Source organism: Anopheles darlingi, chromosome 2 (genome assembly GCF_943734745.1).
Source record: "Anopheles darlingi chromosome 2, idAnoDarlMG_H_01, whole genome shotgun sequence".
NCBI lineage: Eukaryota > Metazoa > Arthropoda > Insecta > Diptera > Culicidae > Anopheles > Anopheles darlingi.
Genome location: NC_064874.1, coordinates 77,341,057 through 77,366,954, shown reverse-complemented (window position 1 = coordinate 77,366,954; position 25,898 = coordinate 77,341,057). Strand labels below are relative to the sequence as shown.

General features: G+C 50.5%; 4 protein-coding genes across 7 annotated transcripts in view; 2 read left to right on the top strand and 2 right to left on the bottom strand.

Moving 5' to 3' along the window:
• The first annotated feature begins 320 nt into the window (after nt 1-320).
• LOC125952006 (short/branched chain specific acyl-CoA dehydrogenase, mitochondrial) lies at nt 321-2,701 on the top strand. The gene has a single exon (XM_049681200.1). It carries the CDS (start codon nt 410-412, stop codon nt 1,685-1,687), a length of 1,278 nt encoding a protein of 425 aa, XP_049537157.1. The 5' UTR covers nt 321-409; the 3' UTR covers nt 1,688-2,701.
• Nucleotides 2,702-2,829: 128 nt separating this feature from the next.
• Nucleotides 2,830-4,673, bottom strand: LOC125952007 (protein valois). Of its 3 annotated transcripts, none has more exons than XM_049681204.1 (4): nt 4,462-4,673; nt 3,981-4,350; nt 3,366-3,910; nt 2,830-3,298 (listed from the first exon to the last, which is right to left on the bottom strand). In XM_049681204.1, exons 2-4 carry the CDS (start codon nt 4,344-4,346, stop codon nt 3,106-3,108), a joined length of 1,104 nt encoding a protein of 367 aa, XP_049537161.1. In that variant the 5' UTR covers nt 4,347-4,350; nt 4,462-4,673; the 3' UTR covers nt 2,830-3,105. The 3 variants fall into 3 exon arrangements, with proteins under 3 accessions (XP_049537161.1, XP_049537160.1, XP_049537159.1); XM_049681203.1 differs by having other exon boundaries at nt 3,981-4,347; nt 4,503-4,673; XM_049681202.1 differs by having other exon boundaries at nt 4,503-4,672.
• A 187-nt stretch (nt 4,674-4,860) lies between these two features.
• Nucleotides 4,861-8,329, bottom strand: LOC125948762 (interferon-inducible double-stranded RNA-dependent protein kinase activator A homolog). Of its 2 annotated transcripts, XM_049675123.1 has the most exons (6): nt 7,721-8,329; nt 7,519-7,639; nt 7,134-7,449; nt 6,779-6,922; nt 6,428-6,694; nt 4,861-6,352 (listed from the first exon to the last, which is right to left on the bottom strand). In XM_049675123.1, exons 1-5 carry the CDS (start codon nt 8,058-8,060, stop codon nt 6,446-6,448), a joined length of 1,170 nt encoding a protein of 389 aa, XP_049531080.1. In that variant the 5' UTR covers nt 8,061-8,329; the 3' UTR covers nt 4,861-6,352; nt 6,428-6,445. The 2 variants fall into 2 exon arrangements, with proteins under 2 accessions (XP_049531080.1, XP_049531081.1); XM_049675124.1 differs by lacking the exon at nt 6,779-6,922.
• Nucleotides 8,330-8,612: 283 nt separating this feature from the next.
• Nucleotides 8,613-25,898, top strand: part of LOC125948759 (intermembrane lipid transfer protein Vps13D) — a 19,020-nt gene continuing 1,734 nt past the window's right edge. The window contains exons 1-10 of the mRNA XM_049675114.1: nt 8,613-9,411; nt 11,990-12,747; nt 12,830-15,291; nt 15,363-15,505; nt 16,201-16,347; nt 16,412-19,524; nt 19,600-20,056; nt 20,126-20,976; nt 21,046-21,213; nt 21,291-25,898. The exon at nt 21,291-25,898 is cut by the window's right edge and continues 1,209 nt beyond it. Coding sequence (XP_049531071.1) covers nt 9,315-9,411; nt 11,990-12,747; nt 12,830-15,291; nt 15,363-15,505; nt 16,201-16,347; nt 16,412-19,524; nt 19,600-20,056; nt 20,126-20,976; nt 21,046-21,213; nt 21,291-25,898 — 12,804 coding nt within the window. The 5' untranslated portion in view covers nt 8,613-9,314. The remainder of the gene's footprint in view (nt 9,412-11,989; nt 12,748-12,829; nt 15,292-15,362; nt 15,506-16,200; nt 16,348-16,411; nt 19,525-19,599; nt 20,057-20,125; nt 20,977-21,045; nt 21,214-21,290) is intronic.

Below are 25,898 nucleotides of genomic sequence, written 5' to 3'. Positions count from 1 at the left end.
TGGCGGTTTTGCGTGCGTATGTGTCTCTTGTCGTCTACTCCAAACGGCCCCACCGCGGGTTACGAGACATCCCGAAATATGATCGCCACGGTGTTGGTGCGAGCCAGAACCGGAATTGAAGAAATGGGGGCGCTGGGATGGAAGGGGGGGGGGGGGGGGGCGGTCGGACGAAGGCCGGCGCAGCTATTAACGCACACACTGGCACATTTCAATTCGTGGCGATCGTGGTTGGTAACCCGTTTTGGCGAATTGCGAACGACCGCGGCCCGGGCCGCGAGGATCGATCACTCGTACGTGGCCAGTCGTGTCTATCGGTCGTTCGCTCCGGTCAGTTTCCGCCAAGTGTCTCTCCGCCCTACTCCGCTTCTGCAGTAGTGAATCCACCAGTGATTTCCGAACCCTAGAAACCATGCTGCAGAACGTGTTCCGTCATGCGGTCCGCTCGGTGGCCACGATCGGTGCCCGACAGGCACCGGTAGTCACTACCAGCAGCAAGTACTCCACCTCATCATTCGGCACGAATACCGGACCGACCAGCCCCGTCACCTATCTAAGCGAGGACGAGATGGTGATGAAGGAGACGGTGGCGAAGTTGGCCCAGGAGCAGATCGCTCCGCTGGTCAAGAAGATGGACGAGGAACACCAGTTCGATCCGTCGGTCGTGCGTGCCCTGTTCGACAACGGGTTGATGGGCATCGAGGTGGCCGAACAGTACGGTGGTAGTGCTTGTAACTTCATGACCACCATGTTGGTTGTCGAGGAGCTATCGAAGGTGTGCCCTGCGACGGCGGCCTTTGTCGACATCCACAACACGCTCGTCAACTCGCTCATGATCAAACTCGGCACGGAGGAGCAGAAGAAGAAGTATCTGCCGAAGCTGAGCCAGGAATTCAGTGGTAGCTTCGCCCTGTCGGAACCGTCGGCCGGATCAGATGCGTTCTCGCTGAAGACGACAGCGAAGAAGGATGGCAACCACTACGTGCTGAACGGTACGAAGATGTGGATCTCCAACTCGGACATCTCCGGTGTGTTCCTGATCATGGCCAATGCGAACCCATCGGCTGGCTACCGTGGCATTACCACGTTCATCGTGGAGCGCGAGTACGAGGGTTTCACCGTGGGCAAGCGTGAGAGCAAGCTCGGTATCTGCGCTTCCGGAACCTGCACGCTCCATCTGGACAATGTGCGCGTCCCGGAGGAGAACATTCTGGGCGAGTTCGGCAAGGGTTACCAGTATGCGGCCGGTTTCCTGAACGAGGGCCGCATCGGTATTGGGGCGCAAATGATCGGCCTGGCGCAGGGCTGTTTGGATGCGACCATCCCGTACCTGCTCGAGCGCAAACAGTTCGGCTCGGATCTGTACTCGTTCCAGGGTATGCAACACCAGATTGCCACGGTGGCAACAGAGATCGAAGCCGCTCGGCTGCTGGTGTACAATGCGGCCCGCCTGCAGGAGGCCGGTGTACCGTTCCTGAAGCAGGCCGCCATGGCCAAGTATTACGCGTCGGAGGTGGCCCAGCGGGCGACCGTCAAGTGCATCGATTGGATGGGTGGTGTCGGTTTCACCAAGGATTTCCCGCAGGAGAAGTTCTATCGCGACTGCAAGATCGGTGCGATCTACGAGGGAACGACCAACATGCAGCTCAGCACGATCGCCAAGGTCCTGCGCAAGGAGTACCAGTCGTAAATCAGGAGAACTGATAACCGGGAGGGGACGTGGGTACGCAGACTGGCAGGAGAAGCACTGCAACCGTACATTGACTAGCGATCGGGAGGGGTGGGAGGCTGTGTTCTCGAAGAAACATGATCGCGAAGATTGCGTAACGCGAGTGTGGGTTAAGTGGTCGGGCGACATCTCTCGCTTGCTCTCTCTTACTCTCCTCTTTCTGTAGTTCCCTTATCTCTCGCTCGAACTTCTGCAGCATAAATTCGAACATTCCAGCAACCAGTGAGAGTGATCCGTGCCAAGCATCTGTTAAGGTTTTGTATTTCTCTAAGAAAGCGAAACTGAGGGCAGTAGGAATCAAATTCCAAATCCAATGTCTTCCCTTTTCCCGCTCCCTACCCGTTCCCTCCTTCTTCCAACGTTGAACTCACGATGCAGAGTTCGTTTTGCGATAAGATGATATATCAGGTGTCTGAGGGGACCTGAACTGGCAGGTGGGAGTTGGCACTGCGAGCCTTTATTTTTGGCGATAGCTTATCATCATAGCAAGTGAGCCCCTTTTTTGGTAGCACAGCTGGTTGGAGAAAAAGTTGAACAAACAGGTAAAATTACGCATTTAGCAGCGATGGCGAGCTCGTGACCGAGCGCATTATCGAACTAGAAGCTTCTTCGACGGAGGAGAAGCACGGTGGTAACAGTGAAAATGATGCATTTATTATGATAAGCTAGCGCGTAGGCTGCATTCGGTGTACGCATTTAGACATGTAAGACGAATGATGGACGCCTGGACAATCAAATAGGAACAACAGGATATTACAGGGACGTAAACTGGCTGCCAACCTTCCCAAGGAAGGAAAATCGAAAGTCGAAAGCACAAACAACCAACAGACGAGTAAGCGAATGGAGGATCATATCCTTCCCAACAAAGCGCGACCAACGGGATATTGTTCAATCAATTCAGGTTTTGATGTAAGCGGCAAACTGTTAATGATCTTTATTTGCGTCGAATAAAGCTGTCGAGCGTTTTATTAGCAACAGCGTGTTAATTCTATTTCTCATGTTTCCGTGTGGGGCAGGATGCTGTTGGAGGAACCACCGTGGCGGCGTGCCATGATGATGGTACAGTAGAAGATGTGTAGTGGTTGTGTGAACAAAGCACGTAAATAGGAAGTAATACATTGTTTTCAACTAATCGTTTCAATTATCATTGAACTCATCGTTTATGCTACTGGGAGTTTTGCAATCTGAATTTCAGTCATTAGTTTGGTTTTGTTCTGCTTCAAGATATGATCTCAAAGTACTTGGTGAAGATAATCGAGGTACTATCGGCTTTCATTATTAGTTAGCTGGTATTCATTTTGTTAATTCTGTTACCCTGCTGATGAAATCCGACGAGTAAAAAGGAATAGCTGTATTGTTCACAAAAGCGTAGATTCCATTCATCTTATAGTAATATGTTGAACGTAACTGTCCCAACCTAGCAGCGTGCAACCGATGGCATCATCCGGCGACTGTCGATCCCACACCAAATCCCGGACGTAATTCGTGGCACTTTGCTCTACGTGTATCTCCTTCGAATGTTCGTCGTAAAATTTAACCTCCGGTGCGTTGGCAAGCACCGCGAACCGTTTCCTGAAACATGCAAACATCATTAATGGCGTCGTTTAATGATGCAACACACGTGATCCGACATGCGTACCCATGGAAAGAGATTCGTTGTATCTTTCGATCGAAACACGAGACGGTTTCGAGGAAGACATTCGGCTGTCGGACGTCGATGAAGTGTACGCGTCCTGCCACATCACCGACCGCAACGAGCCGGTTCCAGTTGGCCTCATCCGTCCACCGAACGGTAGAGAAGGGAACATCGTGTCCTTCAAACAGTGCCTTCGCCGGTTTCAACTCCCGCAAGTCCCAAAGAAGTGTTGAGCGATCATTCGAGCAGCTTACCGCCAGCGACGGTTGAGTTGTATCCGTAGCTAAACTCGTGATGAAGGAAGTGTGGGCCTGGTGGAAGGTGTGACTGGAATGTAGATCTCCTTCGCTGTAATCCCAAACCTTTATGCAACCATCCGTTGAGCCGGAAATAACATGACTATCGTCACCCCGGAACACATCCAGCGCCGTTATTGCTCCGATGTGTTCATACCGGTTGTCCACTAGATACAGCGAGTAGCCCGGCCCCCGAATGGAATTTCCGGTAGACCAAAGCTCGATAGAACCGCGATCGTTACCAAGGACGAACTAAAACCGAAAAAAGGGAATTAGGACTGCAACCGAACACAGATTTCCTTCATTCTACGATTGGCTTTACCAGAGAGTCATTCATTGTGTAGCATAGCGCCGTTACGGCGCTCTCACATTGCCTTCCGAAGGATGCTTTTTCCTCGTCGCCGATGTCGGTGGCTGATTCCCAACCACAAAAACTTCCTGCCCACCGGCGGCTTTTGTAATCGTTGCCGGCTACGATGGTATGGCCAGTCGCGTTCACGGTCACCAGCTCATACATTGATTGTAGTTTGTTATCCGGCCGTGGTTCCGGATCCTTCAGCTGGTAGTGGGTGGAGTTCGTGTTCGGATAGTCTGTACATTTCGCCAGCTCCTCCAGAGATTCCGGTGGCTTGTAGGAGGGTGGTGTTTGGTAGGCTTGGGCCAAATCCACGGCTCTACTGTAATCCATTCTTCTGAAAGGAACATTCATTTCAATATGTTGCCAAAAGTTTATGCGTCCCTAGGTTTATTCCTGCAACAGCGGTTCTTTAACCAGCCCTTCAGTTTCAGCTAGCGCTCATCACCTTGTCCACCCGGCTCGTAGGGGCGCTTATCAACAACTCACCCTCCGCTGCTGGATGTCCCCGGAACACACGGGTTGCTGCTGCGCTGGCGGGAGTTAGATTCACTTCGAGCCCGGTTTCACTCTTCGGTGTGGAGTCGGTTCTGTGCCTCAGATCCTGCAGCTGGTGGGTTTCCTTGGGTCCACAGTGTTGTGCGTTGTGGACAAGAAGGTGCCGGGACCCCCTTTTGGTGAGTTTGGTGAGTGTCAATGGATTCCGTTACTAGCGTTACATGTGTTACGCGGAATGCGCGCTGTTCAGCATCTTCATACCACGTGGTGTTGGGAAGTATCATTAGAAGATGATGGGAGCCAGGGACCAGGGAACTAGGGAAAGAATCACACGAGAAGCAGATAATACTGACAAATGAATTGTCTTTTATTTGATTCCAATCATAGTATTACAACCTCTATACTTTGCACTAAATTAATGCCCATTTTCCTTCCTACGCACAAGGGGACATGATGCAGATGCACCGCTGTTGTTGAACTACCAAGTATTCAATATGTTCACAGGGTGGCGATTTTTGTTTGTGCCTTCAATCCTATTATGCTCTCCATTGACAAATGGACAATGTTAGTTTTGTGTAGATAAAATTCCATTATTATAGATAAGCAGTATTTTAACCACACAAAGCTTCTCGCTAGTCTGTTGCCCGTTATATGCTTGGTACGTGTCTGCTTTCGTGTTTCACCTTTTCAACGCAGCATCGGTTAATCTAAGTCGTGTTTGTTGAGCTAGAAAAATGTAGAAAACATCAAAGCCAATGGAATAAAATATAATGGAAATAGGAATTATAAGGTTAAAATAGAAATAAAAATGGAAATAGTTCGTAATAGTGCAGCTTTTTTCGCATTCACACAAACACACTAAATACTTCACTACCATATAATAAGAGTTAGTGAAAAGTTTCAATGGAAAGATGGTGCCACATGGGGAAAATTCCCATATTCCCATGGACGGGAAACTTTTGCTTGCGTACTACCCAATTTTCACAAGCAGGGCGCCGATCCGTTGAATAGTTGTAACACAAAACATATCATTATAGACAGCTGCCTGTTGTTTGCCACACTTTACCACTCTGTCACTTGTACGAACCGCTTTTCGCACACTCACCGCATCATGATCGTTTCGATTAATATGTAAGAATTGATGTATGCGTCTCCGTTTTCGAGACATTTCGGTTTGAGGAAAATAAAATCCACTAGTTCCATGCAAAGTATAGCTTGTACGACGATACCATTGGCCGTGGTTAGGAGGTTGAGGAAGCGCGAGCACAGTCGCCCGCTTCCGGTTCGCTTTCTGTTATTAAAACAGCTAGCATCATAGATCCGGTACTACCGGTGAACGGTTAACACACATTTTCACACACATCGTCTCGGTAAGGTATGCACTGGATAAGATAAATTTAGGAACTCTAGATGCCTTTCATAAGATCGCGAACGAAAATTAAGCATCTTATAGATTTAAATTTAAAGAGTAAACCTATTGGATAATGAAAAACGCTTTGAACAACTATGAAGAGTAAAAATGTGTGCCAGCCGTGAGTGTACCATCGCAATATGCTGGGCGCTGTTCCATTATGCCCATCCATCCTCTACTTCTCAAATAGCTACCCAAATGGAAGGCTGTGCCGTTTGCGAATGCGCACTTTGACCCATTCACGATCTGGCGCATTCTGTATTTTCCCCTCCTTAGCCTTCGACTTAACACCCTTCCCAACGCATTCCCAAAGCTGGTAAAGATGCTAGTTCGGGCTACGGTTTTGGAGGAGCGTGTGGGATAAACGCGCATAATTCATACAAAATTCAAACACAGTACCGCCATTGTTTGTTTCCGCACAAGAGGGGGCCTAAAAAGAGACAACAAGGAAAACACATTGGGTCATACAGCAAGTGATGAAGCGTCAACTAGAGGTTTCACTTACCCCCTTAATAGCCGTTATTTAGGATTTCGTCATAATCTTCAGATACTCGAGCGAGTTACGGGCGGCTAGTAGCTGGGCATCGCGCACGGTCGGTCCGGTACCGTGGCATACGGCAACCGGCATCGTGGATAGCTGTACCAAACATTGATACTGGCCGCTGTGTGTTTTCTCGTCGATGTCGACGTACGTCACCTCGAAACGCTGCTCGTTGGCGATCCTTTCCAGCAGAAGAATGAAATCGATCGAACCGTCACCCAGGCTGGTGTGCTGTAAAGAAAAATAGAGGATAGTAGTTAGCGAAACAGTGATGTCTGCGAGGCCAAGACCTCGGTAGGTCACAAGGTCGGGCACCTGTAGCAGATTGAGCGCTTCACCGGCACGCGATTTCAGCGACTTATGAAACTGGGACACCTTTTGACCCTGGGCCGTCGTGAGACACGGGATATTGGAATTTTTCAGCCCTGCATAGCGGCCAGCAATGCCGGTCGGTCGCATCTAGGACACGAGGAGAAAAACGCATCAGAACATACAGGCACAGGTAACTTGGGGAAAGTAGCGATCGGACACTCTGCCCTGGCCTATGGCATTAGGTTCTAGTGCCTTCAGGATTGGTTTGTTAGTTTTTGTGGTCAAATAACAATAATCCAAAGCCCAAGGAAAAGACATCCACAATTCCGCCACGACAATGTTTCCCTCACTTGCTCACCTCTTCATTGCCATCTTCGTCAATCAGCTGCATCACGTGGTTTTGTTCCAACGGCTGATCCTGCAGCCGCTGCCACATCTTCTGAGCGGCCTGCCGTTTTGCAACCTTTTTGCTCTTTCCCTCGCCTACTTCGCGGAACTTCAGCACGACGCAGGCAATCGTAAACTGGCGCTCGTGCGGCAAACCGACCTCCATCTCCGTCTCATACATCGGCGGTGGCCATCGGCGGGCCATGCACATTTCCTGTAGCCACCCGATCGGATTTCCCGTCGGTTCCTCCTCCGTGGCGCTCATTGTACTATGATTGTTAAGATTCCTACCACGACAAGAGAAACAAATGGACGTTAGTCTGATGTAACATACACGAATGGGCCAGTAAACTCACTGTTCATGCTTAACGGTAAGGTGGATAGGTTGGTGTTGTTCGTTAAAACCGGTCAGCTTATCAATCAATGCCTTGGCAGCGGCATGCTTCGCTTCCTTCTTTGACTTTCCCGTGCCCATCGCTGAAAAGGTCGAAAACAAACGGAGCACCGATTAGTGCGAGTCAATTCCAGGCTAGTTCCCACCGGCGACGCGCTTCTTACCATCCTTGTCCTGGTAAGAGACACGGTAGCGGAAGGTGGGCTCATGCACGGCTCCCTCCACCTGAATAAGATCGTACTGTGGCGTGATTCCACGGCGGCTCAGCAGTTCCTGTAGTACCGATATCGGAGTTTTCATGTTTGTGTTGATTTCCGTGCGCAGCGCCTCATCCAACGGCATACCACCTGCCATGGGTGGTGCCACCGTTTTGGGCGCTTTCTTGCGCGAAGCCTTTTTCCCGGCACTTTTCGTCGGCACCATTCCGGTCGGTGGATCATCAGAGTGCTGCATCAGCTGCGACAGATTGTCGTGTGGCTCCATTTGCATGTGCATTTCCATCATTTTCGGATGCGTTCGAAACTGATCCACCACCGGTACCGGCCTCGAGCGGTTTTTATCCTTGTAGGGAATAAGAGCAGGTGGTGCAGCGCCTCGTGGAAGACGCTGACTAACGGTACCAACTAAAGGTCTGAGACACTGAGTCTAATGAACCTACGAGCGGCCCTAACTACCGTTACCGTTTTTCCGGTGCGTTTAGTGTAGCTTTTCACAGAAAATCGAGAGCCTGGAAAATGTTGAACTTTTTTCCGGGAGTTTTTTTTCACAGCTGCTTCATACCCGTCACATGGCGTGTGTAGACACCCCAGGATCCAGGAGTCGAAGTCTCCGTCGACGAAAACCGACGAAAACGACGAAGCTTTCTCCCTCGGAAATGATTTTAATAGAAAATCCGTCCAAAAATTGAAAAATTAAAACGATTAAGAGACTCGCAAACGCACTGTGATAATGCAATCACTATATATTTTTTAAATCGTTCACAGTACTTCCAGAGACCCCTCGGCGGTCAGCTGTCAAAGCGAACAAAAACAACGCGAAGAAGAAGAAGAAGAAGAAGGAAAAGAAGAAGATGAAAATTCCGTGCGTTCTCCAACAACGTAACAAAAAAGCGTATTCCGCGGTGAGGAGAGAACTGTGAAACTGCAGCTATTATACGCGCTACGAATCCGGTCGTTCGGTCGCTAAACAGTGTTCGGCAGTTAAACAATAGACGGCAACGAGAGGAACCAGTGTTTGCCAAATTTCGTCATCCCTCTTCGCGCGAAAACGAGTGCGTGCGTGATTCATTTTGCTTCTTGGTGAAGTTTGACCCCGTCGTTGCTTCCAAATTGAACCGTACCAGCCGTTCGCGGTGAGGTTCGGTTGCGGGGCTCCAATTACATAAGTTCTTCTTCAACCTGAAGCCCGCTGGCCACGGAAGTGGCCGCCTGCGTGCCTGCGTGCGTGCGTGCGTGCGTGTGTTTGCCGTGCAGTGGAGATCGTTACCGGAGAATTCCGTTTCAGTGATCCGCAGTTGTAGAAGCACCGTGATGAAGGTTTCGTCGGGGCCGTCGCTTACATCGCAATAAAAGAGAAATTTGTCACTGGCCAAAACCTCCTCCCGCCAGAAGCTGAAGTGTGGTGGTGTGGCGATTGCGACGATAGCTAATTGACGCTGTATTCGTTGTGTCTCCGCGGCCCAGCAGCGCAGATTTTGCGACGTAGCGAGTACGCGGTTCGCTCGCGCCAAATGCAACCGCGACCAGGGTCGGCACCAGCATGTTACGGGAACTGATTGCCTGGGTACTGAACAACTACCTCGGGAAGTATGTGGAAAACCTCAACACCGCTCAGCTGACGATTGCTCTGCTTTCGGGTAAGTCCACCGTTTCATCCAACGTCGTGTAGCGCGTCGATGCGTGTCCCCATGTCAACAATGACCAGCGCATACGAAGAAGCAGGAGGGCAAAGGTTGCGTTTTCCGTCGCCGACTTTTGCCACTTTCGCTCGTTCGAAAGCCTGCACCGTTTCGGGTTTATGGCCACGGACTATGGCCCCTGAACGACCAGCAGCAGCAGTAACAGTTGAGCCTCGTTTCGAATCAGAAAGAGGAAGATACCCAACCAGCCGAGGTTTCGGATGGTCGCAATCGCGCTGGATGGAAAATGTAACCATGGAAACTGTTGTGCGAAAAGGAAAAGCGCCAACAGTCGGACCCGGACTACAGCTCAAGGTGGCATAACCGGTGCTGTTGGCCGTCGTTATTACTACTCGGTACCGAAGGATAGTAATAAGCGTGAAAACAAAAGCAAAAAACAAACCTGCAGCCAACACTGGCAACATCACGGATGCATGAATGAAATCGTGGGTCGTCGGTAGAGGCTACCCCCCCCCCCCCCCCCCGATTTCCCCGATCGCAGTTTCGCGATGCGCGTACGGAAACCTGTTGCACACGGAACATGCGTTCACGTGTGTTGCTTGCGCCAATCCCTTATGCTGTCCTCCAAGATCGCGCTCTTGACCGGCTTTTGCGGACGGCCAGTCTTTGTTGGTTTCGGTGGAGGCTTCCGTAACCTCCAATCAATCCAATTATTTCAACTAATTAATTACAGAGCCACCAGTACCTTGCAGATGATCTTTCAAAGTAATGTAGGTGATATCGGTTTCGTATGATTGGTTTGTGGTAATTCGATATGAGCTCTGTAGGGACACACGGCACATAGCAGCTACTGCTGTGTGCAGGGGTCGGCCATGCAGGAGATAAGATAAAGGAAGATTTGCGTAATGTGGAATGTTCAGTCACGATGGGGTGTCGTAAGTGTGGGGTTGTAAAAGAATTTGTCTTTTCTATCACATTGATATCGGCTTAGCAATTGGGCCCCAGGGAGATAGACAGCGAAAGAAAAAGCAAATATGATAGATAAATGCTGTTTTCGCTACGATTTTGTTGGACGTAACATCATGAAATGCTACGCACCGCATGTTTCGGCGGGTGTGTCGGCTATTTGGCCATCATTTTTAACACTCGATGACTCAACACTCTTTAGGTTGTGGTCGTGGTGACGCCAACTAATCGCCGGCGTCCTGATTTGTCGTGGCTGATGTCATCTTCAAGTAAAAGTCAAGTGAAACTGTGGCTCGATGTCGGATGTTAGGTGCAATAATACTCTTTACTGTTTACACTTCTTGGTATGTATTAACCAGGGCCTGTGCCATAACTGAATCAAAGATAGTCCGCTCTTCGTTTGATCAGATTTGTGGTCCACAGTAATTAAAATAATGAAATTATTGTTTTTTCATATAACTAGATACGATATAGCAATGATAAACCGACGAGTCGTAGAATGAAAGGCATTCTATTTTACGCTGCTTGGACATTGTGCAGGCATTACACATTGTACTTTTAATCAAAACTGCTTTTAACTAGAGCGAGCTAGATACAGCGGGTGTAGTGGCAGAATTTTTAAAAGTACTATGGAGCATGAAAGTGCTATGATCTGTACCTTTGTCGTGCTGCATTATTACATGATCGTGGTTAGCATCACTGCTCCAGTAGTAAAAATTGTTCCAAAATTGGTTTTTTTTCGCACCGATACGCATTACTGGTTTTGGCAGGTTTTAACTGCTTATAGTTCGATCAGTGTTTCTGGAGGCTGTAGCCTTTAGTATTAAAATCACCGTTTCTAGGCTGTCTAAAGCTATTTTCTGGGGACTATTTTTCGATTCTAGATAATTATCCGATACCATCTTAGACCATTTACGAGGTTCATCATTACATACATGCTAAATATCTCCCAAAAATGGTTGTTTTTACGGTGTGTGTCTTAAGGCTTTTGCAATTTCTTGGTTTTCCCTGTTTTTCTTTTCGATTGTGTTTATTGTCACTCATTTGGTCATGATCTCTATCTAGAATGTTATTGTTGACTTCTGCGGATTCCCATTAGATGTCCTAATGTATCATATGCATAGAAAGTTTAAATCTGTTCTGTTTGCCGCTATGGTTTAGATTAGAGGCCATTCCACCGTTGATGGAAGCACATTCCGCTCCATCGCTGCAATAAACGTGTCGTTAGAGGCCGTAATCTTAGCTTAGCGCAATCTAATTCCTTTCGGTTCTTGTTTTCTTGAATTTATTTATGTGACCTCAACCTACGATTGGGCGCCTTTTTTGGTTCCCGCTTTCATCCCCCAACTGGGATCAAAACAATAGATAGTGTCTGTTTTTGTGAAGCGTATTTAGCGTTGTTATTGTATTGTAAACCGTTTTTATTGGATTGTTAAACTCGATTGCTAACAAGAACACGGATCGCAAAACATATTGAGATTGCGTACCAATTGAATATCATTGTAAAGAGCGCAGCGACACTGCCTCTTACCGTAAATGCTGATTGTTTGCCAATCAATTCATCTCCCCCCCAATTGACTGTTTCGTGGTTTTTCTTTAAATTGTGTAGGACAAGTGGAGCTGGAAAATTTACCACTGCGGAAGGATGCATTACGCCACTTCGGACTACCACTACAGATCGTTAGCGGTACGATCGGTAAGGTGAAGCTAACCGTGCCCGTGCGTGCCTTTCGGACCGCCTCCTGGTGTTTGTACATCGACAACGTGAACGTGACCTGCGGCCCGATCGATCTCGAGCAGGACTGGAACGCCGAAGCGGAGCAGCAGACTGAGCTCGATTTTAAAGTCGCCGCACTCGACCGGCTCGAGGCGAAATGGCGTGCCCAGCGCGAAACACCCGTCACCGAGGGGAGCTACTATGCGTCGTCCTACTCCGGGTGGCTCAACTACGGTACCTCGCTCGTTACGAACATCGTCGAAAACCTGCAGCTCACCGTTAACGGTATCCACATACGGTACGAGGATGGTCTAACTATCCCTAGGCAGCGGTTCGCCTGTGGCATCCAAATAGAGGCTCTGTCGGCGCAAAGCTGTGATGAACAGTGGGTGCCGGGTTCGCGAGGCACACCTAACTATGCCTGGGCGGCCCAGCAGCTTACCTATAAGCTGGTCGAGTTGAGCAACTTCTCCGTCTATTGGGATCCGCGGGCGGCCGACGATGGAACCTCCACCGTGCACATTATCAGTCCGATTAGCGTGCGGGCACAGCTACAGCGGGATCGCAGCGAAACCCCGCTTCGGACCCGCAGCCGGCCACGCCTTGTCTGTGACCTCATCTGGGATGAGATCAAAATAGTGCTGAGTGATGTAAGTGGGGGCGCCGGTAGCCATGTTTGCCGGCGATTCCGATCGACTAATCCGCCATTCTTTCTCCCATCTCACCCTTTAGATACAGTATAATCAGATGATGCAGTGTGTCCGGGGTCTCGACGATATAGCACGGTATCGAAGGTTTAAGCTGATGCGACCAGCAACGGCGATCGGTGCTGGAACAGGGGCGGCACGTTCTTGGTGGCGTTACGCAGTACGATGCCATGGTTTGTGTCATCATTTGGGAGCGGATCCGTTCGAGATCGCTCACGAAAACATGCAATACATACGCATCTACAAACGGGTCGTCGCGAACCCGAACGAGGTACTGTCAAGTGCGGACAAACAGTTTAAGGATCGATTAGAACGTGAGCGAACGTTCGACGAGCTGAGACTGCTAAGGGACATTTGCATGGCCCAGATGGCACCGGCATTGGTAAAGTCACCAATCGGTGCGAGTGCTAGTGCCGGTAGCGGTGCAGCGAGTGGAACGAATCAAGGGAAGACACTTCTAGTGCACTTCTTCCCCCAGTGGTGGGGATGGTATAGCAGCAATAATAATAATAATAATAATAACAATAGCAATGACGGTACGCCTCCGGGAGCGGGCGAAGAAGATCTAGCGGTACTCGGTGCACTGCCTACGGATGACCAACAGTCAGGAGGAGAAACTGGAGGAACCACTGGTTTCTGGGGCCAAGAGGAGCTTAGTCAAGGTGGGACCAATTTCGAGGACGAAATACTGAACGCGTTGGCCGGTTCGGTAGAGTCGAACTCGTTGCTGAAGCGGGATGCTGTGTTTGGGAAGTTTAAGTTCATCCTGAAGCGTGGAACGATCGATTTCTGCAGCGCTCTCGAGATGACACCAAAGCTGCAGTTTTTGTTCCAGGATTTGAAGATGGATGTGGAATCACGACCGCGTAGCGGGTCGCATTATGTTGGTCTATCGCTCGGATCGATCTTGGTTAAGGATCGGCTAACGGTAAACTCACAGTTTCCGGATTTGGTGAAACCACAGCAAAAGGATGAAGGAGTGTTGCTAGTGCAAACGACATCGTCAGCGATGGTGAACGTGAAATCGTCTACCACGGGTACACCACTAGCCGCTCCGGGTACCGTATCGTCTACTGGTGGACGAAGATCAATGGGAGCATCGGATGCGCCGATGGTGGAACCCCTATTTCAGCTCCAGTATGAACGGAAACCCCTGTCCTACGACACCGACTGTCGGTTGATGGTAAAATCGAAATCCCTCGACATTGTTTACAACATGGAAGCTGCTCGGTGGCTGGTGGACTTTCTAGCAAAGCCCCATCAACAATACGATGCCCGTCGCCGGCTGGAGGACATGAAAAACAAAACGAAACAGGAGCTAATGCGTAACTGGAACTACATCATCGAGGGTCATCTGAGCGAGCGGACGACGTGGACGCTAGAGTTCGATATCAGCGCACCGCAAATCATCTTTGTTGACAATTTTAGCGATCGCATCAACAGTACGATCATTGTGGTGGATTTTGGTCGTTTGCAGCTTACGAACGGTGGGAGACAAGGACTTTCACCAGCACCGGGTGGTGTGAGTACCACTGGAACGGCATCCGGTACGAATGGGCAACGAGGGAGTGCCTATGCTGGTGGTGGAGGGGCAGGTACGGGAGGACGTGCTGTTCAAAAGTCACCCGATCAGACAGAAAATGATGAGGATGATGCATTTATGACACCCTGCTCAACGCCACCGGGTTCGGAGGCGAGTACCACAGACTCGCCAACGCTCGAGAGCGCCATGTCGGAGCTACCCGGACAGCAGCAGGCTGGCAACGACCGAATCGGGCCTGGTGGTGCAGCGCTTTCAATGGCAGCGGCAGCTGAGGCGTTGAGTGATTTTCAGCTTTACCAAAGACTGTACGATCGCTATCACATTCAGTTAACGGATCTACAGGTGCTGGTCTGTCACGCGAAGGAGCGCTGGACTACGGCTAGTCAGAAGGGAACGTCGAACCTACACGTGCTCGATCGGTTCAGCATCGTGCTTCAGGTCGAGCGGCGTGTTGTGTACACGAACGATCCACAATACCCGAGCCTTACACTATCCGGTACGCTACCGAAACTGAACGCACACATCAACGAGTACAAGGTATCCTCGATACTGACCCTTGCTAACAAGCTTACTCGTGCTGGGGGACCGACTATGCAGACACCGGTTCCGCCGCCACATCACGTCGATGGTTCAACAGTGAAGGCGAATGTCACGAAACTGGCTAACGATGGGATGAACGGCGAGGAAGATACGACGAGTTCCGAGGGGTCGTCGGTGACGAACATTGTCGTGTTTCAGTTCACCATCGATCAGATGTCACTGGAGGTGCAATCACGCGGCAGAAGTGTCGCCGAGTTGCAGGTATCGGGCGTAAAGGCGGGCTACAGTCAGCGTCCGGAGGATATCAGCCTGACGCTATCCGTGCATGGACTCCTGCTGGTCGATGCAATGCAATCGTTTGGTCAGGATTTTGAGCTGCTAATCGCCAGTCATCGACATGTCGGGTAAGTATGGTTAAGGAGTTACAGTGGTAACGCAAAGAACCATCATTTAACTTTCGTTGCTTACTTTGCAGAATGGACAGTCTCTCCGGAAGTCTGCTCCAAAGTGAACCAAGCTCACCATGTTCACCCGCATCACCTCCAGATCCGATGGCAGACTACAATCGTCCAACTAGTCCGCTTACCATATCTAAAGCGTTAAACAATCTGCAGCGAGGTAAAACAATATGGGGATATGTTGCGTGATTTACATGCTAGGAACTCAACAATGAATCAGTTGATCTACATTTGGTTTACCGTTATTTTTAAATTAAGTTTATAAACCATTAGTTTACTCATTTGGTTGCTCGTATAACGATACTTGTAAATAACGTTCGCTCTATTATAATCAGTTACAAATTGCTTTATCATCAATCCGAATGATGTTTAAATTGCAGTCATGATCAAGAATGATGTTTAAATTGCAGTCAGTAGAACTATTACCATCAAGTTTTTTTTGCTTGGTATGCTAGTATACACCCTACAAACACGATCCGGACTGTAGCCAAAGGTCAAGAGTCCGCGAAAGACATCACTCTTTCAAATTCACATTTTTTTCAAGCATAGATGTTATGTTTCAAGCTTCCAACGAGTGCATGCGCATTAACATGTTTTATTTTGGTTTTTTCCATTCTCTTTCTTTCTCCTTTTTTCATCTCGATTTATCATGCGACGGGGACCAACCATGCGTGGCTGACTTCGCTGACCGTTATTTGTTTGGTTTGATTTCCATTTTGTTTCCGTTTGATGTTTTCGAATTACTCGGTTTATACCGTGTCCGTGGGCGACCGGACGGTTTTCGTGTTTCGAACTATTTCCTTTCCTTTTCCGTACGGAAATACGCTTACGTAAACGTGGTTTAAAACAAAACAGCAAATTCTCCCACATGGAATGCGGCATGGTCGGCACTCGGCGATCTAGATGCACTAATCACGGTGGAGATCGTGTTCGTTACGGCCGAAAGGCCTGAAGATCGGTTACAGGTGGCTAACATACAGTTTAACAACTTGGATATCATCGGTAAGTGAGCTCGAGCAGCAACAGAAACACCGTGATTAACGTAAAATTGTTTGATTTTTTCCAGCCAATCAAGAAACGATCGTTGAATTGCTTGGCTTCGTAAAGCGTGTTATCCCACCTCCAGTACCTACGCCACCAGAACAAACCAATGGTGGTACTTATGTGCTCTATGCTGCTGGTGATAGTTGGCCACCTACTTCTCCGGAAACATCACCGCACACCCCAAAACCAACAAACGACACTCGCCAACGACCATCGGACACGGTTGACGCAGGTGAAGCACCGACGGAGGTGCCGAACCCGGTGCGTCTTGAGATAACGTTCGACTTCCATCGGTTGAATGTGCTCGTGCTACGCGCGTTGATTCGTGACAACTATCTCGTTGGCCGTAAGGTGGGCACGTTCACGATGTCAGAAGCGAAGATTCATGCCACGCTTGGATCGGTTATTACGGTCGAAGGTTCGTTAGGTGGGCTGCAAGTGTTGGATCTTACACCCGAAGGTGTCAACCATCAGCGCATCCTTTCCGTTGGTAAAGATCCGCTTACCGAGCCCAGACGCGGTCCAGCTTCTGAGGGCGATGCAACGGCGGATAGAGATGGTGTTGCAGGGGAACCGGATCTGATGAAGTCGCTGGCACAGGAAGTGTATGGTATGATGGGTGTAGGCGCTAAGCGCAGCTCTTCGCCAGGCATCGATCAGCAGCAGACGCTGCACGAAGAAAGGCAGGCCCTTTCGTTTCGTGTCTCGAAGGATCTGAACGCCTGTATCGATATCCGTGTGAAGATGGCTTCGGTGTGGTTTATACACTGTGCTCGATTTATGCAAGAGCTGAGCTGGTGTGCGACCGAGTTTAAGCATTATCTCAAGAACCTGGCCCGCTCGATTAGGGAGAAGGCCACGGACATGGCATTGGGTCTCGTACAATCACGGACGGATTTGTCTGGAAGCCGGCCGGAGAGTAGCTACGCTTCTCCTAGACGCGTCCGGCGACAGCGAACGGTTTCCCTTTCCCGGACGCAGGACGTACTGCTCAACTCGGACTATACGCTGAAGATGGATATTACGTTAGAAACTCCAGTACTGATACTGCCACGCAGCAGCAGCAGCCCTCAAGTGCTGGTCGCTCATCTCGGGCGTATCACAGTAAGCAATACGCAGGAACAGACTGGGAACTCTAGCCCCCCGGAACGCATCGTTATCAACGTTTCAAACCCTCCGACGGTGCTGCTTGAGGAGGAAGGCTATACCTTCGGTGGTCAGCGCTGGCGCGACGATGATGGAGCCGATCGGACGTCGATCGATTGCAACCTAAGCGATTTGGATGGAATCTTTGAACCACCGCTGGACGGATCCACGGCTGGTAATAGTGGCCGGATACGGTTTGCCAAAGAGGACTCGACGGAATTTATTGATAGTATAGCGGCCGATGGAGGAGTAGCAGCAGGTCGTCCAACAGGTGGTTCAACAGGAACGATTGATTTGGATGTGTATAGGATTGACTTCCGGAACATTAATCTCTACTCACTCGATACGACCAACCGGAAGGGATTCCGCTTTGCTGGATTACCGAGAGCGGAGGATCTGTATTCGTGCAAAAAGAACGCTATCCCAATCATACACGATACGATCTTCAGTTTGGAGATCTACCGTGAGCAGTGCGGTAGTGCTAGCGATGGTGGCGAATGTGAAGATGGTAGCGACGGTTTTCGTATTGTGGGTTGCGTCGTGAAACCCTTACGTTTGTCGCTCAAACGCCAGCAGTACGAGCAGCTTCTGGAGACGATCGATAATTTGTTCAAGATACCGAAAGACCTAGTACGGCCACCGAGCGAAGTACCGACGACACTGGAAAAGGTAACCGAACTGGCCGAGGAATCATCCTTCCACACCTTTCCGCTACCCTCGAAGGCACGCCAGGCACTGTTCTATCAGGTCAGTCTCGACGATCACCGTGCCCTGGGCGGTGCTGGTGGTGTTGGTGGTTCTTCCTCGTCTACGATCGCTATTCGGGTTCATTTTGAGTTACCAGCGTTCATTATCCAGTTAAACGGTAATCGGAACGAGGCACTGGTGCAAATTTCGTTCCGCGATTTCTGTGTTGATTTCGATAAGAGAACACAGTATGAAACGCACATCAAGATATCACTTCGTTCGCTGCTCATGGAGGATCTGCTGCAACCGGATACGGCCAAAAACCGGTACATGGTGGTGACGTCGGCGGAACGGGACTCGGCGACAGCGCGGCTTAACTGCTCTTCGTTCGCATCACACTCGTGTCCCAATTTGGTCGGTTTGCTGTTGGCCAACATGGAAGGGTTACCTAACTCTTTACCGACTAATCTGGAAGATAAGACTGGATTCGCCTTTTTGACCGCAAACAAATCGCTCTGTCCAGAGACTCCACCCCCGACACCCTCGATACGTAAGCCAAGCCCCGGGGGACGGTTGGATCCGGAGGAAAATCTCGTTATCTACAGCTCGGTGCTGGTCGATCCTGCGTGTTCAACGTTCGCCACGAAGTTCGGTTCGCTGCAGCAGTCCAGCTTTATCGATTTCAATTCACTCGATCTGATCGTATCGGTCGAGAGCTGGTTTGTGCTGCTGGACTTCTTCGGTCTGCTGTCGGATTCGGAATCGGACTCACCTTCGAGTGGTGATAGAGCGAGTGGTTCATCATCGAATCGAGCTGATGCTGGACTAGCCACCGACGGCGCTTCATCAAAAGGTATCAATCAACAGCAGCCCGTTGAACCGGCGACAGCAGCGAACACAATCGGACAGTCGAAGCTTGAAATTTCGGTTCGATCTTTAAGTCTGGTGTTGGCCAAACCTACGTACGAGATTGCAAAAGCGAACGTCTCGAACGCACAGCTCACCATCTCGAAACGAGGCGTAGCGAAGCAGGTCGAGGGAAGCCTGGGGTCAATCACACTCAGTGATCTCACGCAGTATGGCTCGCTGTATCGAGAGAAGTTTATGACGACCGGTACGGAAGCGCTGAGCTTTGTGTATGTTCGTGATACGGCTAAAGGAGGTATGGCCACGGCAACCGGTCGTGGTCTGCAAAAGGATGCCCAGCTATCGATCGATATGTCTTCGGTGCGGTACATCCACACGAAGCGCTTCATTGCGGAAATTCAGCTTTTCTTCCGAGAGTTTTCCCATCTCCAAACGGTAAGCTGTTACTGGTGCACCTGCAGTGCACTTCTGGAACTGCACTAATTGTGTTACTTCAATCTCTTATTTCAGCCAATGATGAGGAAAATTAAACCTTCGGATGCCCGAGCGTACCACAATCAGCGACCGACACAACTTGGGCTGGCTATCAATGCAGGCGCACCGATTATACTGCTACCGATGAGCTACAATAGCGAACATGTGATCGTAGCAGATTTGGGTGAGTTTAGGTTAACGAACGAGTTCCGTCTGAGTGCTGGCGATCGTGAGGTGCTCGATGTGATGCACGTCAACCTCTTCCACACGGATATCTTCGCCGCTCGCATGGAGGAGAAGCCGGATGAACGGTTTATTAGTGTACCGGCGGCAATGGCGGGGGTAAATACCTCCAGTGACGGTGCATCATCGTCGTCCGTAATTGATATGCGTGGCTATCGCTTGGTGAGGAAGGGAGCCTGTTTGCTGAAGGAGAAGTGTCACTTGAAGCTGGAGGTAGAACGGAACTTGGACTCGCTGACCAGTCATTTCGGTAAGCATCTTGGTTAAGTGGTGGGGCACGCACGGTGGCTTGATTGAAAACATTCTCCTTCTGTTTCAGTTCCGGATATAAGTGTACGTGGTACCCTGTCGAAGTTGGATGCCCTGTTGGACTTGCAGCAATATCGCCTGATACGTGGCTTTCTGTCGCACAATCTCGGTGAAACGATCGATGAGCTCTACTTGCGTGCGTTCTCCATTCCAAACAGCACGCTTACCCTGAACGCGACCGATGCACTAGGATCCGCTGCCGATAGCATCCTAGACGAGGTGTGGAAGAACCTTTCGATCAATCTCGAACTGTTGGATGTGTCCGTCCGCTTGGTTCAAACGCTAGACGATCCGCGTCAAACGGTGCAACCGTTAGCGTGTGTTAACTTTATCAAATCAAAGCTTCTAGTCGATTGCTTCAGTGATGGAGCACAAGATATCGATTTGGTATCGCAGGAGATTCAGTTGATCGATACACGCTTCCTGACGGACGAAGGTACAAGCCCGAGGTGCGGTGAAGTACAAAACGTGTTTCCCAACATTCTTCAGCCAATCCGCGGCGAACCGGGGACGGAGTTGGTACAGGCGGAAATTCATAGCCGACGGCGCCGCGAGCTGACTAAATTTACCATTCTGTTGAACAACATGCGTCTAATGGCAATACTGGATTGGTTGGAGAACGCGCGGGATTTTATCTTGCAACAAGAGGATCCACCGGCTCAACCAGCAGCGTTGCTGGTTGATGACACAAACGTTAGTACGGCCGTCCCACGAAATAGCCCCAACGAGGCACCACGGCGCATGGCACCGACAGCCCCGGCCGAGGAGGGTCGCATGGAACTAAAGCTTAACATTACCGATTCGGAGTTGGTGTTTGTGGAGAAAACGGATCAGCATGATACGAATGCCGTCATTCTGAAGGTAAGGAAATCTGATTTTAGAAGATTCGAATGAGGTGTTTTCACTTTCATCTGATTGATTATTCGACAGAGCACAACAGTCGTATCGTATCGTCCTTTCGAAGCGAACAAAACGCTTTCGATCAATTTGAACAATCTGGAAGTGTTCTCGTGTATCTTCGGGGCCGAAGATCGGACCGCACTGTCGATCATTGATCCCGTCACTATCAATATGGATGTGAAAAAGGGAGTTCTTGAGGTAAGTTAGGCGGCCAGTGTACCAGTTATCAACCAGAATCTAATTTATAACGCCCTCAATTGGTTTTTCTTTCGTAGATTCAAATGCAGAAACAATTGTGTATTCGCTTGTCCTATCACGATGTGCGAATGTTTCGGCAGATGCTAGAATCGCTTCCCGAACAGACGAAGAATGCTCGGCAGCAGCTACACCAGCGCAAGGATGGCAGTAGGAAGAGCTATGCCAGATCCGTTTCGGGCGATTGCGGTAACGGTGGCTATGATGGGGAAATGGTGAATCTAAAATCCGTCGAAAAGCTTGTCCACCTTGGGTTCAAGCGAGACGATTGTCTACAAGCGCTGGAGCGATGTAGCAATCAGCTGGATGAAGCGGCTCTCTGGTTAACGCAAAACAAGGAACCACGGCGGCACGACGAATCCGGCCGCATGCTGAGCCACAGCAGCAGTGTCGGAAGTGGCACAGACGGTGGTGCAGGTGGTGAAGGTGATGGTTCTTTTAGGATTAATGCTATCGAGCTAAAGTCTCCCTGCATTTCGATATGCGTGATTGACGATTGTCGCGATGCGGATGTGCCACTGATGGAGCTTTCGTTGAGCAAGCTCGATCTACGGCAAGACGTTGGTCAAACGCGGTATCGCACTGATCAACAGCAACAACAGCATACAGCGGTAGAAAACGCGAGACAAGCGCTAGCCATCAGTGACGGTGTCGGTGATGATCCTCTCGGCGCTACGTTTTCCGGCTTCAACGCGGGCCGTATATCGGGAGTGTTTGCAATCGATTACTACAATCGTGTGCTGAGCGGCTGGGAACCGATGATTGAACCTTGGAAGCTGGAAGCGAAATGGGGTTACAGCCAACTGACGATTGGTTCGGAACCACCGACCGGGGCATCCGGAGGCAATCGGTTGAATATGCGCGTGGAAAGCAACGATACGCTGAGGCTAAACGTCACCAGCACACTGATTGAGCTGATATCCATGGTGAAGGACAATTGGATGCAGGATCTGTATTCGGATACGACGACAACAACGAAGGGAAGTGATAGTTCTCCCACATCTGTTTCGCAGGCACAATTGGTTGCAACGAGAGGCCAGCAAGCTCACTATCGTCAACGGGCACCGTTCATACCTTTCGCGATCAAGAATGACACTGGCGTACGTCTATGGTACACAACGCTGATCTCCTCGGAGCTCATTTCCTCGCTTGGTCGTAGCTCCCTGAGCTCGATGCCCAATGTACCAGCGGAAGCTAACTGGACCCTGGTGGAACCGGGCTCGATGGCGACTTTCTCATACGGGACACGTAACAAGGCACGGCACCGGGATAGCCATAAGGTGAACCTGCACCAGATAGCTGTACGCGTCGAGGGTTGGCAGGAGGTGGGACCGATTTCAGTCGACCGTGTCGGGACATACTTCCGCCATGCGCGGCCAGACCTGTGTACCGTTTCCGATTACTCGCAAATTCCCCGTGCACGGATCGTGTTCGGTGTGACGATGGAAGGTTCGGCCCAGAAGCTGATCACCGTCCGGTCGGCACTGAAGCTGATTAACAAGCTCGATCTGCCGGTACTCGTAAAGATGGAACACTTGTTCGGTCATCTCAACATACGCCACTGGCCCGATACCAAAACTGCCATACTGCACTCGAACGAGCTGCTTCATGTACCGTTGACGCATGTCCATGCGGTCCTCTACTTCCGACCGTTAGTTTCGAACGCTACCGTTGCCAGCGCGATCCCTGGCGATCAGCAGCTGGAGCAACAATCTGCGTCATCCCGTTCGGCTTCACCGGTGACGGCATTAGCGACGATGGGCATCGGTGGTTCGCAGCAGAGCAATTCAAGCGATGGCTGGAGTCTACTGCAGCGGTTCGATGTTCCGAAGATGCTCGCTCATAATGGATTTCAGTTTACCGATCGCGGTGTGCAGTGGTCTGATGCGATCGAACCGGGCGAGAACTATCAGGAGCTACGCAGTTGTCGTGGGCCACGGGATAAAACCTGTAAGCTGTTACTGTCTATCCGCAAGGAACCGTATCCGGCGAAAGAGGTGATTCATCTACCGGGCCACGTGATCACTATTTGGCCCCCATTGCGCATTCACAATCTGCTGCCCTGCGATTTGCTCTATCGGTTGCCATCGGGCAGCCAGGGTCGGATTTCATCGTCGGAAACTGCACGCATCACCGAGGTGGATATCGAACAGCAGATCGTGCTGGAAGTAACGCTTGATAGTTATCCTAATGCCGGTTTTGTAACAATTCCTGCTGCTACGTACGGTACGGTTACTCAAGATGTTCGTCTGTTCGATGTATGCAAACGCATGCTGAAGCTATCGGCCACGATCGTGACGATGCGGGGTCGCGGTGTACAGATATCGATCGGTGCACCGTACTGGTTGGTTAATCGAACCGGGCTTCCGCTCGTCTTTCGCCAGGATGATCTCGATACCGAGTGTGCCGGGCAGTTTTCGGAGAATGAACAAGCCCGTATGATCAGTCCGTTCATGTTCGCCTTCAGCGATCCGAGCTGTTCGGGTGCACTGACGATGCGGCTGGGACGGCGTTATGGCTCCAATCTGCAGTGGTGTCAACCGTTCAAGCTGGAACAGAGCACTCAGCATCGGCAGTTGATGGGTGTGTCGGAAACGTTTATCATCGGAATAGAGGTACGGCGTGCTCGAGGAAAGTATGGTCAAACGTCGATCGTGACGTTCTCGCCGCGCTATCAGCTGTACAACCGCAGTAGTTACAAGCTGCAGGTGCTGCAGAAGTGTCTCGTCAGCAGCACGACCGTTTATGATCCTGCTGCCCGGTCAGCCTACATCGAAGCCGTACCGGGTTGTCATATTCCCTTCCACTGGCCACGGTTAGAGCGCGAGCATGAGCTATGCGTACGATTGCCCGAGGTACCCGAGTGCCTTTGGTCGGGCGGTATACCGATCAGTGGGACAGGGCTCAGCTTGTATATCAACATCCGTAACATGAACGGTGCCATGCACTTCCTGCGTCTTGAAACGATCCTGCATGGCGCAACATACTTCATGGTGTTTAGTGATGCGCAAGCGCTGCCACCGCCGATCCGGTTGGATAATTACTCGCACGTACCGATCAGCTTCCACCAACCGGTGACATCTGCCGGTCGTTCCATTTTTAAGACGATCGTACGGCCTCACTCGTCGATCGCTTACGTACTGGATGAACCGACCGGACCACCATACCTGCAGCTCGAGGCTCCCGGGGGTGATTACTCCAATTGTCGTCTGGAAGGTGGTTTCGAACCGTTCCGGTTGATGTACGAAAACTTTATCTACATCGCGTTTGGGCAAACATTCGAATCATCTGTGCCCTCGTACGCCGGTGACGGCGGTCGCTTCGATGTACAAACGCTCCAGCTAGTGCTAGGTGTGGTCGATGGAAGGGTGCTGCTGGTGCGCAAACAGGCCGGAGATCGGTCCCAGCTGTGGCGCATGAACAACGAAAAACAGTTGGAACACGAAGGCACATCACCACCTAGTGAACCGGGCAAGAAACAACCGCGGTACGTGCTGGACCTCGAGAAACCGCCACAACCGATGCATCTGATCGGGCTCGTCGTACGACCAGCAAATCGGCAGCGAAAACTGACACAAACCTGGCGCTTCACCGAGGATGGTCGGCTGATGTGTGAACACTCTAACATGTGCGTCCAGGCAAGGGGCGGAATTTTTGGTTTGCGCGAAGGATCGGAGGCTGTTCTGGGGATGTGTGTATCGGACACGAAGGTCGTGACCAAATGTGGCGTACCGTTTGAGCAGGCGATCGAACGGCAAAAGTTGCGCCCCGGTTCCGGATGCCTCTCGGTGGCGTACCGAATGGATGGTCCGATCAAATCGATTCAAATTCGTGACGTCAAGGCCGGTAGTATCGGACCGCTCACGTTGGATGCGAGCTGGAAGCATGTTTCTCACATTTTTGCTAACGAAAGCAGCACCGATCATCATGGGTCGTTTGAGGAACACCATCAACAGCTGCAGCAGGAACTGCTGGGATCGTCACCGCGGGCCAAGGCATGGCTGGAACGAGCGCAGCGGAATGAGGAGATGGCGAAGCGTAAGGAGTCTTCCGTTATGGCGTACCATGTGCAGCTGAAGCTACGCAAAGGCATTGGATTATCGCTCATCTCGAACCAACCGTGCGAAGAGATCGCCTACGTTACGCTCGAAAACATCAACATGGAGTGCATACGATCGCCAACAGTGAATACACTTGACTTTAGTGTCGGTGATATGCAGATAGACAATCAACTGTTTGAAACGTCCTGTCCGATCATGCTTTACACCTTTGGTGGTAGTGGTGGTGGTGGTGCCGGTAGTGCGGATTCGACTCAAATGTCCTCGACGGTCAGTGGTAGAAGAACTTCGACTGGCAGCAATTCCCCGTCATCACTGCAGCTCAACGTACGGCAACTACCAAGCCCCAACACAAATGCTGTCATCTTCGAGCACTTTATACTTAGTATCCGACCAGTGGCGGTCTATTTGGAAGAACGTTTATTCCTACGATTGGTTAAGTTCCTCGGGTTTGCTAAAACGACCGTCGATCCGACGACCCTACCCGATGAGACGGATTACGAGGCGCAGAAGATCATCTACAAGGTGCTCGATAGCAACGTGAAGCGGTACTACTTTGGTGATCTGCGC

Bases quoted from the DNA above. Each gene is read 5' to 3' on its own strand.
- LOC125952007 (XM_049681204.1), bottom strand. From the start codon at position 4,346: ATGGATTACAGTAGAGCCGTGGATTTGGCCCAAGCCTACCAAACACCA. The intron at 3,911-3,980 runs GTAAAGCCAATC...TTTCGGTTTTAG, and splicing joins ACACAATGAATGACTCTCTG to TTCGTCCTTGGTAACGATCG. The intron at 3,299-3,365 runs GTACGCATGTCG...TGCATGTTTCAG, and splicing joins CAACGAATCTCTTTCCATGG to GAAACGGTTCGCGGTGCTTG.
- LOC125952006 (XM_049681200.1), top strand. From the start codon at position 410: ATGCTGCAGAACGTGTTCCGTCATGCGGTCCGCTCGGTGGCCACGATC.
- LOC125948762 (XM_049675123.1), bottom strand. From the start codon at position 8,060: ATGATGGAAATGCACATGCAAATGGAGCCACACGACAATCTGTCGCAG. The intron at 7,450-7,518 runs GTGAGTTTACTG...TTGTCGTGGTAG, and splicing joins CTTACCGTTAAGCATGAACA to GAATCTTAACAATCATAGTA. The intron at 6,695-6,778 runs GTGCCCGACCTT...TTTTCTTTACAG, and splicing joins AAGCGCTCAATCTGCTACAG to CACACCAGCCTGGGTGACGG.